Source organism: Heliangelus exortis, chromosome Z (assembly GCF_036169615.1).
Source record: "Heliangelus exortis chromosome Z, bHelExo1.hap1, whole genome shotgun sequence".
Classification (NCBI taxonomy): domain Eukaryota; kingdom Metazoa; phylum Chordata; class Aves; order Apodiformes; family Trochilidae; genus Heliangelus; species Heliangelus exortis.
Genome location: NC_092454.1, coordinates 33,597,287 through 33,612,495, shown reverse-complemented (window position 1 = coordinate 33,612,495; position 15,209 = coordinate 33,597,287). Strand labels below are relative to the sequence as shown.

At 52.4% G+C, this 15,209-nt stretch overlaps 2 protein-coding genes across 2 annotated transcripts; both read left to right on the top strand.

The window, feature by feature from the left end:
* The first annotated feature begins 252 nt into the window (after positions 1 to 252).
* On the top strand, positions 253 to 2,956 carry LOC139790040 (sperm-associated antigen 4 protein-like). The gene is made up of 5 exons (XM_071731257.1): positions 253 to 536; positions 911 to 1,026; positions 1,453 to 1,620; positions 1,979 to 2,068; positions 2,706 to 2,956. Exons 1-5 carry the CDS (start codon positions 410 to 412, stop codon positions 2,835 to 2,837), a joined length of 633 nt encoding a protein of 210 aa, XP_071587358.1. The 5' UTR covers positions 253 to 409; the 3' UTR covers positions 2,838 to 2,956.
* Positions 2,957 to 7,903: 4,947 nt separating this feature from the next.
* On the top strand, positions 7,904 to 13,120 carry LOC139789959 (sperm-associated antigen 4 protein-like). Its single transcript, XM_071731120.1, has 11 exons — positions 7,904 to 8,147; positions 8,575 to 8,664; positions 8,807 to 8,871; positions 9,414 to 9,475; positions 9,680 to 9,720; positions 9,977 to 10,073; positions 10,628 to 10,700; positions 11,075 to 11,190; positions 11,617 to 11,784; positions 12,143 to 12,232; positions 12,870 to 13,120. The coding sequence occupies exons 1-11, from the start codon at positions 8,026 to 8,028 to the stop codon at positions 12,999 to 13,001; spliced, it is 1,056 nt and encodes a 351-aa protein (XP_071587221.1). The 5' UTR covers positions 7,904 to 8,025; the 3' UTR covers positions 13,002 to 13,120.
* The last annotated feature ends 2,089 nt before the right edge of the window (positions 13,121 to 15,209 follow it).

Sequence of the window (15,209 nt, the reverse complement as noted above, 5' to 3'; positions counted from 1 at the left end):
CACCCGGGTGCTTTCTGGGCAAACTCCTCCACTGTCCGGGCTCTTCTCTCGCCCAACTATAACTGGAATGCTTCAAGCACCCAAGGACACCTGACAACTTTCCCTTGGCACTCCAGTACCTCTGGCTGTTCGGGCCGAGCTCCTGAGGCACCAGTGTGACCCAGGCATGCTCACAGGGACAGCCATCGCTTGCAGGCTCTGAGCCCATCTCCTGGAGTGCCTGCTGGAGAGCGTGGAGGCTGGGGATGAGGGTGTGGAAATCCTCGTCAGTGCAGCCCAGGCTGTGGCCACTGATCCGCTTCCTGAGCCCTGGCAGCTCACACCACAGGCACAGTCAGGCATCTCTGTGGACAAGGCTGTGCCCTGTGTTTCTGCCGCTGACCCACTACATCTCAGGCCACCAGTAGCCATGCTGAACTGCCTGCTGATGTGCTCCTTTTCTGTCTGTTCATGCTGTTCCCAGGAAGTCGAGCAGGCAGTGTCCTGGATGCATTCAGAACTCTACAAGCCGTCTGACTGGGCCCTGCAGAGCTCTGGTATGGACACAAGCAGCCCCGCCTCCTCGCCTGGCACTTGTCTGCAGCGCTCCCCAGAGGAGCCTGTGCTGCAGGCACTGCTCTCCAGAGTGGGGGAGCTTTTATGTCTCATGGGGCCCAAGAGCAAAGGCAGTGGCAGAGTGGCTCTCCCCAAACTGCCTACCAGTCCTGTCCTCTCCAAGACCCTTCAGACCTTCTCCTCGTGGTGCTCTGAGAGAAGCAGTCACTGGGCATGTGGCTGCTGGCATTGCCCTGCGCAGCTGGGGCAGGACTGACAGACGTGGAGCTGGCTGGAGGAGGCAGAAATAGTGTCTGAGCACCAAGTCCCTCTCGTCTGCGGCCTCTTGCAGCCTTCTGCTCTTCTTTCCCTGCAGGTGCCACCATTGACAGAAAGAGAACGTCCAAGACCTATGACTGCAGAGAAGGAAACTGGTTCTGGTGGGTTGTACCGTTCTGCCGCAGCCCCAATCCTCCGGATACTATTTTGCAGGTAACACAGCAGAAGTCATCAGTGCTGGCTTTGTTCCTTCCTGTGAAGATGGGGACTGATCTCCGGAGCTCTCATGTTTACTCCATGTACACTGCCCATGCCCACAGAGCTGATCACGTTACTGAAAGCAAGGCTGTAATGCCTGCCTGGGCTTGCTAGAAATCCGTGATTCCCCTCAGGAAGGGAATGGGTCAGAACTGAGATGAATGGCTGCTTCTTGCCTGCATTCTTCTGCCGCAGCTGGGTGAAAGGCTTTTCTCCCCGAGAGCTCCCTTGTCAGGCAGGGAAGGCCTCCTGCTTCTGTCCGTCTCCTCACAGCAGCCCAGTTTTGAGCTGAAATAGACCCCAGGGACACACCAGTGCCAGTACATCTAGCTACATGGGCAGTTGTGTTGATGCCAACACTGATGTTCTTTCTGGTTGCAGGAGGATGTTTCCATAGGAAAGTGCTGGCCTTTCCAAGGGCAGCAGGGCCAGGTTGTCATCAGGTTGCCAGCACGAGTCCACCTGACGTCCATCACGTTGCAGCACATTCCAAAAGAAGCCTCTCCTTCTGGGATGGTCATCAGTGCCCCCCGAGACGTCTCTGCCTATGTAAGTCTCTGCTGCGCATGTCTGGCAGGGATCAGGCCCTGGGGGAAAGTCATGACAGGGTCTTGCTCACTTTTGTGCATTCTCTAAGATCCAAGTCCTGCTCTCTGCTGAGCAGTGCCATATCCCAGTGGGATACATCATGGGCTCTTGAGGGTTCATCCCTCTTAAGATTTGTTCTGGCCCTGCAGACCCTGTTCTGGCTTCTTCACCAAATCCCAAGGCAGAGACTGAGCTGAGTTGTAAAAAGCGCTAGACCTCTCCTGGAGCTCCGGAGTTCGGGGGGCTCTAGATGGTGATGTGTCCATTTCCCCTTTGTTGGGCCAAGCCTAAGCTGCTCTCTTTGTGCTTTGTCCTTCAGGGACTGGAGGAGAATGGAGGGGAAGAAATCCTGCTGGCTAAATTCACGTATGACTTGGCAGGAACCAGTATTCAGACCTTCCCTCTCAAGGTACAGTGCATGCAGGGGGCATGATGCCATGGAGGAAACCAGGTTTGCCTGCAAGTCCAGGGCAGGAGGAGCACAAAAGCTTTCTCCCTGGGCAGAGGGGAACAGAGCACTGACAGGGAAGGCCTGCCGGAGTTTGGAGGGCTGGGTAGCGTGTGGTGGTGGTGTTGGTAAAGGGACAACAGCAAGAGCCTGGTCAGGCCCATGGGAGCAGGAGTCCTGGGAGATGCCTGGCTGCACCCAGCAAAGAGCCAGCTGCACACATGGCTGCTCCACAAAAGCAACAGCATGTGCCGTGGAGGAGCAGCAACACCTGGAAGGGGAAAAAAGGCGTGGGGCAGTACTGCTGGTCCTTCTTGGGGTCTGCTGGAAGCCTGGAGAGTGCCCTGTCCTCCCAGCATAGTACGGCACTGCTCTGCTGGTTCTCTCACTCCTGCCAGGAGCAAAGCAGGCAAAGAAGGCAGCAGAAGTGTGGAGCTCAGCAGCTGTGGGACTAGCACTGGGCCTCCTGTTTCCAGAGCCACCCCTGCCCACTTTCAGAACCTTGCTCCTGGGCAGAAGAAGTCTTGGCAGGGGGAGACTGGCGGATGGCATTATTGCTCTTCACACCCCCACCTTCTCTTCTCTCTTTTCTTTACAGAAGGCGCCATTTCCCACAGCCTTCTCACTCATCAAACTTGCTGTGATGAGCAACTGGGGAAACCCAGCATACACCTGCATTTATCGAGTGCAGGTCCACGGGCAGATGGCAAAGCCAGAAGGCCACAGCTGAAAGCAGAGGAAGGAAAGGAAGGACGGAGATAGAGGGACTGAGATATTGGGACAAAGTAATTTTTTCTCGGCTAGAGGGGAGGGGTGGTGTAAAGGATGGGAGTTCTTGTTTGTGTTTTCTCTTTGTCTCGGCTAGAGGGGAGGGGTGGTGTGAAGTATTTGAGCTCTTGTTTGTGTTTTCCCTTTGCCCCGTTGTGCTTTCGTTATTGATAAATTAAAGTGATCTTTTCAAACAAATTGTGTTCGTTTTGCCTGTGACTGCCACCGGGAGTGCAAGCCTTACAAGAAGGAGCCTCGTGGTCCCTTGGGATCAGCTAGGCTCCAGCCATGACAATGACAAAGCCAGAAGACCACAGCTGAAACCAGAAAGAAAAGAAGGATCAAGAGAAAAAAGGAGAAGTGGGTGAGGAGAAATAAATGTAGCAATTCAGACTGGAGTAGGAGGTGTGCCTGCTAAGCAGGGTCTGCACAAGGTCCCTTGCAGGGAGGGTGGGAGGTCTCTCTTAGAGCCTTCTCCTCTCTGGGCTGAAGAACCCCAACTCCCCCAGCCTGTCTTCATCGGAGAGGTGCTTGAGCCCTCTTCTGATCATCTTCACGGCCCTCCTTTGGACTCGCTCCAGAAGGTAAATGCTCTTCTTGTGCTGGAGCCTCCAGAACTGAACGCAGTACTCCAGGTGGGGTCTCACAAGAGCAGTGTAGAGGAGGAGAACAACCTGCCTCGACTTGCTGGCCACCCTTCTTTTGATGCTGCCCAGGATCCAGTTGTGGCTTTGTGGGCTGCAAGCGTGCACTGTCAGCTCCTGTTGAGCTGCTCATCAACGAGAACCTAGAACTGGCTGGAAGCGTCAGAAATCGTTTCTGAGCACGAGGTCCTCTTCTGTGGTCTCTTCTTCTCTTCTTTCCTTACAAGTGCCCCCATTGCCAGCTCCTGTTGAGCTTCTCATCAACGAGAACAAAAGACACACCGTGAAGAGTCTTTTCCTAATGTCCAATCTAAAGCTACCCTCTTCTAGTTGACAGTCATTACCCCTCTCTCTGTCCCTACACGCCCTTATGAAAAGTCCCTCCCCAGCTTTCTTCCAGAGGCCCCCTGCAGGTACTGGAAGGCCACTACAAGGGTCCCTCTAGAACCTTCTCTGGGCTGAACAATCCCAACTCTCCCAGCCTGTCTTCATAGGAGAGGTGCTCGAGCCCTCTTCTGGTCATCTTCACAGCCCTCCTCCGGACTCACTCCAGAAGGTAGATGTTCTTCTTGTGCTGGAGCCTCCAGAACAGGACACAGAACTCCGGGTGGGGTCTCACAAGAGCAGCGTGGAGGAGGAGAATCACCTGCCTTGACTTGCTGGCCACCCTTCTTTTTATGCCACCCAGGATCCGGTTGGCTTTGTGGGCTGCAAGCGTGCACTGCCAGCTCCTGTTCAGCTTCTCATCAATCAGCAACCCCATGCCCTTCCCCTCAGAGTTGCTCCCTGTTCATTCACTCCCTGCCCAGCCTGTGATTGTTCTTCACATTGCCTCAACCTCATGCTTGGCCTTCTTGAGGTTCATGAGGTTGGCATGTGCTCACCTCTCAAGGACCCGACCTTGGGAGCTACAAAAGGGTAGGGCCTAACTGGAGACGTGTAACGTGAAAACCAGCAGAGCATTAGTTCAGAGACCACCCCCCAGGAACCTCCGGCCGGTGCAGAAATTTTCCTTCTTGCTGTTGCAATATATGTTTGTGTTTGTGAATTCCTGTTGAATAATTATAAAGTGTTTGCTAACCTTACTTTTACAAAGTATTTTGCTAACCCAACTTTGAGAGTACTAATAATATATCTGCCTTGAACATTGTGAAATATGCAAACATATGAATTCTTTAGATCATCTTCAGCAAACCACTTAAGCTGGTTATTCGTTAATTTTTCAGGCAAGAATTTTACCTTTTCACTAGAGCTTTCAAGCCACGGTCTAAGATATCCTAATAATCGTAGGACCTGTCAAATTTCCTTTTTTTGTTGTGTTTGGGGGCCACAGGGCCAGAATTCCGAATTCCGGATACCCAATCAGGGTCTAAGTTCTTCTGTCCCTGTCCTGGTTTGGGCCAGAATAAAGGTAATGTTCTGTCTTGTCCTCTTGCTTTCAGCTAAGTCTCTTGTAAGTAGTTGCACTTGGTAAAACTGACAGCAAGTTTCTCAGTCAGTGTCTGCTTCTAGGACTGGTGGCACAGCATGGTCCAACAGCTGTACCGTTGGAGTACAGCTCCCTAATGGGGATGGCCTCAACAATGCAAAGGGACCCCGTTGGAAGCAGAAATTAAAAGGGGAGTAGTTCTCCCCAGCTGTACCATAATAAAAGAAAAATCTAGGAAATCAATGCAACACAGATTATGGTTGCATTCATTTTATCATGAGTTGGACACTGGAGTGAAATATGAAATTCCCACAGTTGCTGAAAACCTTTTTGTAAATCTCGCTGAAAATATTGCTAAATCACTAAACGTTACTAATTGTTATGTATGTGGAGGTACCAGTCAGGGGAGAGATGGGCCTGGGAAGCTATGGAGAGTATCATAACTGACCCTGGAACCTGGAAACAACCTGGAAAGGGCAACAGGAAACAGCAATGGGTCTTACAAACCTCTATAATTGGAAGAAGTTGCTGGCAAAATTTGGGGGCCGGCATACCAGTAGGTAACCTCGAGTGTGAAGGAGGTTTCCTCTGGAATGAAACGACAAAAAGGTGGGATAAATGGGGAATGGCTCTTGAAATGGCACGGGCATTTACAAATTGGACTGATGGAACCAAAGGGGTGGCCTACTCCTCAGGGCCAGTATTGGATTTGTGGGCAATTTGCATATGCATTCTTACCAAAAAATTGGTCAGGGTCTTGTGGTTTAGGAACAATCAGACCCAGTTTTTTCCTGTTACCTATAAGTAAGGGAGAACGGCTTCGGGTACAAGTATATGCAGAGGCCGAAGAACTGGGGAAGCAACGAATCAAACGTGAACTACAAATAAGTAACTGGGACAATGACAAATGGCCTCCTGAAAGAATAATTGCATATCATGATCCGGCTACATGGGCTGAGAATGGTATGTATGGATATCGAACTCCAGTTTATATGCTCAATAGAATCATTAGGTTACAAGTTGTGGTAGAAATTGTTGTAAATAAAACAGGGGATGCTTTAGAGCTAATTGAGAAACGGAATACACAAATGAGAACCTTTTTATATCAGAATCGCTTGGCTTTACATTATTTGTTAGCACGAGAAGGAGGTGTGTGTGTGTGTGTGTGGAAGTTCAGTCTAACTAATTGCTGCTTGGAAATAGATGATGAAGGAAAAGCTGTACATGAGCCAGTACAGGAAATGGAGAAAATTGTACACGTTCCAGTCCAGACCTGGTGCGGAATCAATTTGGAAGGAATTTGGAACAATACACTGGGAGGTGATTGGCTGGTAAAAATTGGAATTGTGGTGTTGGGGTTTTTGGGGGGTTGTTAATTATACCATGTTTAATGCCTTGTATGATGCAATTTGCCCAATCAGCAGTCCAAAAAGTGCAAAATGAACCCCCTAAGTTGCTAGTGGAGAATACAGATGAGGAATATCAGGAAGAAGAAGAAGAAGAAGAAGAAGAAGAAGAAGAAGAAGAAGAAGAAGAAGAAGAAGAAGAAGAAGAAGAAGAAGAAGAAGAAGAAGAAGAAGAACTAGTACTTTGAGAGTACTAATACTATATCTGCCTTCAACACTGTGAAATATGCAAACATATGAATTCGTTAGAATGAAATATAACTGTTCTTTGTGTAACTACAAGGCTTAGGGGAACAAGAAACAAGACATCCAGTTTCTGTACCTTGAAAAGGCTACAATGTATACACCCTGTTTTGCTAATCTGAGCTGATTTTGCTGCTCACCACAGGGCGTTGCAATTTAAGGTGGTTTTACTGCTGACTGCATAGTGTTGCACAGGAAAGAGCGAAGGAGCGCATGGGCAAAATCGAAGGGTAACAAGAGGGCAAACTGAGGAAGACTACTGACTTCATCCAACGACCACCAGACGGGGGTCAAAAAGACCCTCAGAGATAAAGTGGGCATGTACCTTTGAAGGCCCGCCTCTTCCAAGAACTAATACACATAATCTGGCCTCTTCCTAGTCATGAGTATGTATTAGAATATTTATGAATATGTGTTAAGGTATGTAATATAAACTAAAAGATTAAACCTTACGGCGTGCTTGTGAATGGAGCGGAGATTCCCCACGCACCAGCGCTGTTTTGCTTATTGCAATTTTATTAATTAAATTAAACCATTAACAGAATATTGAGTCTCGGTCATTTATATCACTGTGCAAAGCCCCTGCTAGACAATCAGATGTTCCCTGTAGAATTAGACACCTGAGTCACTTCTCTGCAACACGAGACATGAAGGTCCTCAAGCAGACATGCATTTTTTCCAAGCAATTGCTCTTTAAAAAGAAAGCAATTAAAAGTGCCCTGTGTAAATTCCTGGATCTCTAAATGTACATGAGAATGGAGAAGAAGAAATCCTGCTGGCTAAATTCACGTACAAGGTGGCAGGAACACGTATTCAGACCTCACCAGTCAAGGTACAGTCCATGCAGGGAGCATGATGCCATGGAGCAAACCAGGTTTGCCTGCAAGTCCAGGGCGGAGGAGCACAAAAGCTTTTTCCCTGGGCAGTCGGACCAACGCTCTTGCTCCCTGGGACGTGGCATGGCTGTGCACCATGGGCCCTGCGGCCCTCACTGCCATGCTGGCAACCTGGTACGGGCTGCGCGGGTGAGGAGAAACGCTGCTGGAAGCAGCCGTCCCATGGGCTGAGAGCAAAGACCCTTTCCAGCTCCCTTTCTGGTTTCCCGGGAATGCCCAGGAGAGCTGAAACCCTGGCCAGCGGGCCACACGAGGCAGCCTCCTGGCAGAGAGGCATGGCAGGGTTGGGGTGCCCACAGGCTTGGGCTCCCACCGCCCAAAAAGAAGGGCGGCAGCCATGATGCTGCCCCAGGGGAGCAGCCCACAGAGTCTCCCCACCCTGCTGAGCCCCGTTGTGAGGTCACAGCTAGCCTCCCACACAGCCTTGTGGTGCGAGGGGAAGGAACCCTCAGTAGCCAGGGAGCTGCTGCTGGAGCTGGTTCTCCCTGGCCAGGTGAAGACAGCAGCTGTGTCTGACCCTTCTGTGACCAAGATGGCAAGGAGAAAGGGGCCTCGAGCGGAACAACAAAGGGCCTGCAGAGGCTCCTCGGGAGCCAAGACCAACCTCAGCCTCACAGAGGAGGCAGCAGGGCCAAGAAGCTGCCAAGCAGATAAGTATGTAGTGGTCTGCTCCTGCCTGGGACAGGTTGGGGTGGCAGCAGGGACACGGCCTAACACGGTCCGTGGGGTGTGGAGCAGCCTGGGGAATCCGACAGAGGATCTCTGAGGAGGAGCCGCGTGGCTGTGCAGCCCCCCTTCTGTGGGGATGGGGCTGGGCTGAAAGCCAGGCTCACACTGCCGGCCCAAAGCCAGTGTTCAGCAGGGCCACTGGGTCAGCAGTGGCCTCGTGCTGCAGGGGTAGGATCCCAGCCCTTCAGCTCTGGGGGAATTTTGCTTCCTGAGCTGGCCAAGCCCCTGGGACCTGAGACTGGCCCCCCTGAGACACAGAGGCACAGCCTGCCTGTGGGGCAGTGGTGGCACTGGTATCTGGAGGAGAATCCTCAACACACAGGTCCAAATTGTCTCTGGTTTCTTTGCCCAGGGACGGTCTTCAGCCTTCCTTGCCTTCTGGCAGGTGGCCTCGCCTCGCCTCCCTCTGGGGACATCTGCTGGGCACATGGACCTTCACTATGTATGTATTTCATGTTCCTGCTATGGAATGGGTGAGAAAGGGGCTGCCTGAGGGCCAGAGCAAGCATAGGGGAGAGCAGAGAGTGTTCGCCAGCCAGCAACCCAGGGACCTACTGACGGCCAAAGGACTCCCTCTTTTTCAGGCAAAGGGTGTCGCTAAAGAAGATATTACTGAGCATCATCATCTTGCACCTGAAAACGGCGATGGGTGAGTTTTCATAAGCAAATATCCCAGAGAGACAGCCTGGCTGTACTGGATGCCACCTTCCTTGACTGGCCTTTGGGGCAAGTGTGTGTGGCGACTCCTGTGTCCCAAGTGCTCCCCGAGTATGGCCTTGGTGGGGTGGGCAGTAAGACTGGCAGGCAGCCAACCACGCTGCTGCTCTGGCTACTGGACCAAGCCAACAGATGCATTGCTAAGTCCACAAGTCTGCGAGAGAAGGGCGTAGGTACTTCCAAGCCTGGCACAGGGACTCCCAGAGGCGACCCCGATGGAGAGCTACTTCTCCTGGCCCATGCAGCCTGGTCTCAGCACTCACTGAAGCAGCAAGAGGAAATGGGGACTAGCTGTGTGGCACCCAGCACACCCGTAGATCACAGCTGAGCAGTCTCCCCAACGCCCGGCCTGATGACCCCCAGTCAGACATTAATCCTCTCCCTGCTCCCTCCCCACACGGGGCTGACAACACGACCGCAGCCATCTCTGGCAACCCCAGCAACGTAACAGTCTCTTGGTGTTCTGAATTGCAGGTGGTGTTATCTTCAGGAGCCCAGTGGCAGTGTGGGCAATGTGGGCTGTGGGACTGAGAGAGGTCGGTGACTCTCTTGGGATGGGCACCTCCTCCCACAGGGCATTTCGGACAGTGGCTGGATAAATCACGGGCTCTTCTGCTTCTATGCAGGGAGATCCCAAGCAGCAGCAGCAGCTTCTGCCCTGTCTTTCTCAGGAAGCCCCTCCTGGGAACGCTCGGCAGCTCTGCTAGCAGATGCACTGATGAAGCGTTTTTCCCTTTCAGGGGCTGGCATATGCCTTGGGAGCAGCCCCGGAGCCCCTGTGGTAAGAGATGTGTCCTGAGCTGGACACCTGGTTCTGTGCAGAAGGGGCAGGTGGCCTCATGCTACCTGCTACCTCATTCCCTAGCAGCCAGGCCTCCCATACATCCCTCCTGCCTTTGCCTGTTGCTCAGCCTGGTGTGGAAGGGAATCATTTGCAAAGCAAGGAAAACACGTGTGGCTCTCCTCCTTGCTGAGCTCAGCTGCTCCCAGCTGGGGATAGGCTTCTCCCTGACAAGATCTGCTTTTGGTTCCTCCAGCAAGGCGTCTGCTTGGCATGAGGAAGAAATCCAAAAGGCAGAGCTTCTGGTGGCAGAGGTGGTTCAACTGAAGGCAGAGCTGAAGCATGTGAAGGAGGTGATGCTGCATTTTGGGGAAGGATGCTTGGCTGGGCAAAAGCCCTGAGAAAAGGACTCTGTACGATGGTTGTTGTTGCTGCTGGGTGTTGCACCCGGGTGCTTTCTGGGCAAACTCCTCCACTGTCCGGGCTCTTCTCTCGCCCAACTATAACTGGAATGCTTCAAGCACCCAAGGACACCTGACAACTTTCCCTTGGCACTCCAGTACCTCTGGCTGTTCGGGCCGAGCTCCTGAGGCACCAGTGTGACCCAGGCATGCTCACAGGGACAGCCATCGCTTGCAGGCTCTGAGCCCATCTCCTGGAGTGCCTGCTGGAGAGCGTGGAGGCTGGGGATGAGGGTGTGGAAATCCTCGTCAGTGCAGCCCAGGCTGTGGCCACTGATCCGCTTCCTGAGCCCTGGCAGCTCACACCACAGGCACAGTCAGGCATCTCTGTGGACAAGGCTGTGCCCTGTGTTTCTGCCGCTGACCCACTACATCTCAGGCCACCAGTAGCCATGCTGAACTGCCTGCTGATGTGCTCCTTTTCTGTCTGTTCATGCTGTTCCCAGGAAGTCGAGCAGGCAGTGTCCTGGATGCATTCAGAACTCTACAAGCCGTCTGACTGGGCCCTGCAGAGCTCTGGTATGGACACAAGCAGCCCCGCCTCCTCGCCTGGCACTTGTCTGCAGCGCTCCCCAGAGGAGCCTGTGCTGCAGGCACTGCTCTCCAGAGTGGGGGAGCTTTAATGTCTCATGGGGCCCAAGAGCAAAGGCAGTGGCAGAGTGGCTCTCCCCAAACTGCCTACCAGTCCTGTCCTCTCCAAGACCCTTCAGACCTTCTCCTCGTGGTGCTCTGAGAGAAGCAGTCACTGGGCATGTGGCTGCTGGCATTGCCCTGCGCAGCTGGGGCAGGACTGACAGACGTGGAGCTGGCTGGAGGAGGCAGAAATAGTGTCTGAGCACCAAGTCCCTCTCGTCTGCGGCCTCTTGCAGCCTTCTGCTCTTCTTTCCCTGCAGGTGCCACCATTGACAGAAAGAGAACGTCCAAGACCTATGACTGCAGAGAAGGAAACTGGTTCTGGTGGGTTGTACCGTTCTGCCGCAGCCCCAATCCTCCGGATACTATTTTGCAGGTAACACAGCAGAAGTCATCAGTGCTGGCTTTGTTCCTTCCTGTGAAGATGGGGACTGATCTCTGGAGCTCTCATGTTTACTCCATGTACACTGCCCATGCCCACAGAGCTGATCACGTTACTGAAAGCAAGGCTGTAATGCCTGCCTGGGCTTGCTAGAAATCCGTGATTCTCCTCAGGAAGGGAATGGGTCAGAACTGAGATGAATGGCTGCTTCTTGCCTGCATTCTTCTGCCGCAGCTGGGTGAAAGGCTTTTCTCCCCGAGAGCTCCCTTGTCAGGCAGGGAAGGCCTCCTGCTTCTGTCCGTCTCCTCACAGCAGCCCAGTTTTGAGCTGAAATAGACCCCAGGGACACACCAGTGCCAGTACATCTAGCTACATGGGCAGTTGTGTTGATGCCAACACTGATGTTCTTTCTGGTTGCAGGAGGATGTTTCCATAGGAAAGTGCTGGCCTTTCCAAGGGCAGCAGGGCCAGGTTGTCATCAGGTTGCCAGCACGAGTCCACCTGACGTCCATCACGTTGCAGCGCAACGTGGATGAAGCCTCTCCTTCTGGGATGGTCATCAGTGCCCCCCGAGACGTCTCTGCCTATGTAAGTCTCTGCTGCTCATGTCTGGCAGGGATCAGGCCCTGGGGGAAAGTCATGACAGGGTCTTGCTCACTTTTGTGCATTCTCTAAGATCCAAGTCCTGCTCTCTGCTGAGCAGTGCCATATCCCAGTGGGATACATCATGGGCTCTTGAGGGTTCATCCCTCTTAAGATTTGTTCTGGCCCTGCAGACCCTGTTCTGGCTTCTTCACCAAATCCCAAGGCAGAGACTGAGCTGAGTTGTAAAAAGCGCTAGACCTCTCCTGGAGCTCCGGAGTTCGGGGGGCTCTAGATGGTGATGTGTCCATTTCCCCTTTGTTGGGCCAAGCCTAAGCTGCTCTCTTTGTGCTTTGTCCTTCAGGGACTGGAGGAGAATGGAGGGGAAGAAATCCTGCTGGCTAAATTCACGTATGACTTGGCAGGAACCAGTATTCAGACCTTCCCTCTCAAGGTACAGTGCATGCAGGGGGCATGATGCCATGGAGGAAACCAGGTTTGCCTGCAAGTCCAGGGCAGGAGGAGCACAAAAGCTTTCTCCCTGGGCAGAGGGGAACAGAGCACTGACAGGGAAGGCCTGCCGGAGTTTGGAGGGCTGGGTAGCGTGTGGTGGTGGTGTTGGTAAAGGGACAACAGCAAGAGCCTGGTCAGGCCCATGGGAGCAGGAGTCCTGGGAGATGCCTGGCTGCACCCAGCAAAGAGCCAGCTGCACACATGGCTGCTCCACAAAAGCAACAGCATGTGCCGTGGAGGAGCAGCAACACCTGGAAGGGGAGAAAAGGCGTGGGGCAGTACTGCTGGTCCTTCTTGGGGTCTGCTGGAAGCCTGGAGAGTGCCCTGTCCTCCCAGCATAGTACGGCACTGCTCTGCTGGTTCTCTCACTCCTGCCAGGAGCAAAGCAGGCAGAGAAGGCAGCGGAAGTGTGGAGCTCAGCAGCCGTGGGACTAGCACTGGGCCTCCTGTTTCCAGAGCCACCCCTGCCCACTTTCAGAACCTTGCTCCTGGGCAGAAGAAGTCTTGGCAGGGGGAGACTGGCGGATGGCATTATTGCTCTTCACACCCCCACCTTCTCTTCTCTCTTTTCTTTACAGAAGGCGCCATTTCCCACAGCCTTCTCACTCATCAAACTTGCTGTGATGAGCAACTGGGGAAACCCAGCATATACCTGCATTTATCGAGTGCAGGTCCATGGGCAGATGGCAAAGCCAGAAGGCCACAGCTGAAAGCAGAGGAAGGAAAGGAAGGACGGAGATAGAGGGACTGAGATATTGGGACAAAGTAATTTTTTCTCGGCTAGAGGGGAGGGGTGGTGTAAAGGATGGGAGTTCTTGTTTGTGTTTTCTCTTTGTCTCGGCTAGAGGGGAGGGGTGGTGTGAAGTATTTGAGCTCTTGTTTGTGTTTTCCCTTTGCCCCGTTGTGCTTTCGTTATTGATAAATTAAAGTGATCTTTTCAAACAAATTGTGTTCGTTTTGCCTGTGACTGCCACCGGGAGTGCAAGCCTCACAAGAAGGAGCCTCGTGGTCCCTTGGGATCAGCTAGGCTCCAGCCATGACAATGACAAAGCCAGAAGACCACAGCTGAAACCAGAAAGAAAAGAAGGATCAAGAGAAAAAAGGAGAAGTGGGTGAGGAGAAATAAATGTAGCAATTCAGACTGGAGTAGGAGGTGTGCCTGCTAAGCAGGGTCTGCACAAGGTCCCTTGCAGGGAGGGTGGGAGGTCTCTCTTAGAGCCTTCTCCTCTCTGGGCTGAAGAACCCCAACTCCCCCAGCCTGTCTTCATCGGAGAGGTGCTTGAGCCCTCTTCTGATCATCTTCACGGCCCTCCTTTGGACTCGCTCCAGAAGGTAAATGCTCTTCTTGTGCTGGAGCCTCCAGAACTGAACGCAGTACTCCAGGTGGGGTCTCACAAGAGCAGTGTAGAGGAGGAGAACAACCTGCCTCGACTTGCTGGCCACCCTTCTTTTGATGCTGCCCAGGATCCAGTTGTGGCTTTGTGGGCTGCAAGCGTGCACTGTCAGCTCCTGTTGAGCTGCTCATCAACGAGAACCTAGAACTGGCTGGAAGCGTCAGAAATCGTTTCTGAGCACGAGGTCCTCTTCTGTGGTCTCTTCTTCTCTTCTTTCCTTACAAGTGCCCCCATTGCCAGCTCCTGTTGAGCTTCTCATCAACGAGAACAAAAGACACACCGTGAAGAGTCTTTTCCTAATGTCCAATCTAAAGCTACCCTCTTCTAGTTGACAGTCATTACCCCTCTCTCTGTCCCTACACGCCCTTATGAAAAGTCCCTCCCCAGCTTTCTTCCAGAGGCCCCCTGCAGGTACTGGAAGGCCACTACAAGGGTCCCTCTAGAACCTTCTCTGGGCTGAACAATCCCAACTCTCCCAGCCTGTCTTCATAGGAGAGGTGCTCGAGCCCTCTTCTGGTCATCTTCACAGCCCTCCTCCGGACTCACTCCAGAAGGTAGATGTTCTTCTTGTGCTGGAGCCTCCAGAACAGGACACAGAACTCCGGGTGGGGTCTCACAAGAGCAGCGTGGAGGAGGAGAATCACCTGCCTTGACTTGCTGGCCACCCTTCTTTTTATGCCACCCAGGATCCGGTTGGCTTTGTGGGCTGCAAGCGTGCACTGCCAGCTCCTGTTCAGCTTCTCATCAATCAGCAACCCCATGCCCTTCCCCTCAGAGTTGCTCCCTGTTCATTCACTCCCTGCCCAGCCTGTGATTGTTCTTCACATTGCCTCAACCTCATGCTTGGCCTTCTTGAGGTTCATGAGGTTGGCATGTGCTCACCTCTCAAGGACCCGACCTTGGGAGCTACAAAAGGGTAGGGCCTAACTGGAGACGTGTAACGTGAAAACCAGCAGAGCATTAGTTCAGAGACCACCCCCCAGGAACCTCCGGCCGGTGCAGAAATTTTCCTTCTTGCTGTTGCAATATATGTTTGTGTTTGTGAATTCCTGTTGAATAATTATAAAGTGTTTGCTAACCTTACTTTTACAAAGTATTTTGCTAACCCAACTTTGAGAGTACTAATAATATATCTGCCTTGAACATTGTGAAATATGCAAACATATGAATTCTTTAGATCATCTTCAGCAAACCACTTAAGCTGGTTATTCGTTAATTTTTCAGGCAAGAATTTTACCTTTTCACTAGAGCTTTCAAGCCACGGTCTAAGATATCCTAATAATCGTAGGACCTGTCAAATTTCCTTTTTTTGTTGTGTTTGGGGGCCACAGGGCCAGAATTCCGAATTCCGGATACCCAATCAGGGTCTAAGTTCTTCTGTCCCTGTCCTGGTTTGGGCCAGAATAAAGGTAATGTTCTGCCTTGTCCTCTTGCTTTCAGCTAAGTCTCTTGTAAGTAGTTGCACTTGGTAAAACTGACAGCAAGTTTCTCAGTCAGTGTCTGCTTCTAGGACTGGTGGCACAG

Excerpts from the sequence above, each read along its gene's own strand:
- LOC139789959 (XM_071731120.1), top strand. The coding sequence starts at position 8,026 with ATGGCAAGGAGAAAGGGGCCTCGAGCGGAACAACAAAGGGCCTGCAGA. Across the intron at positions 8,148-8,574 it reads AGAAGCTGCCAAGCAGATAA|GGACGGTCTTCAGCCTTCCT; the intron begins GTATGTAGTGGT and ends TTCTTTGCCCAG. Across the intron at positions 8,665-8,806 it reads GGCACATGGACCTTCACTAT|GCAAAGGGTGTCGCTAAAGA; the intron begins GTATGTATTTCA and ends CCTCTTTTTCAG.
- LOC139790040 (XM_071731257.1), top strand. The coding sequence starts at position 410 with ATGCTGAACTGCCTGCTGATGTGCTCCTTTTCTGTCTGTTCATGCTGT. Across the intron at positions 1,621-1,978 it reads CCCGAGACGTCTCTGCCTAT|GGACTGGAGGAGAATGGAGG; the intron begins GTAAGTCTCTGC and ends TTTGTCCTTCAG. Across the intron at positions 2,069-2,705 it reads TTCAGACCTTCCCTCTCAAG|AAGGCGCCATTTCCCACAGC; the intron begins GTACAGTGCATG and ends TTTTCTTTACAG.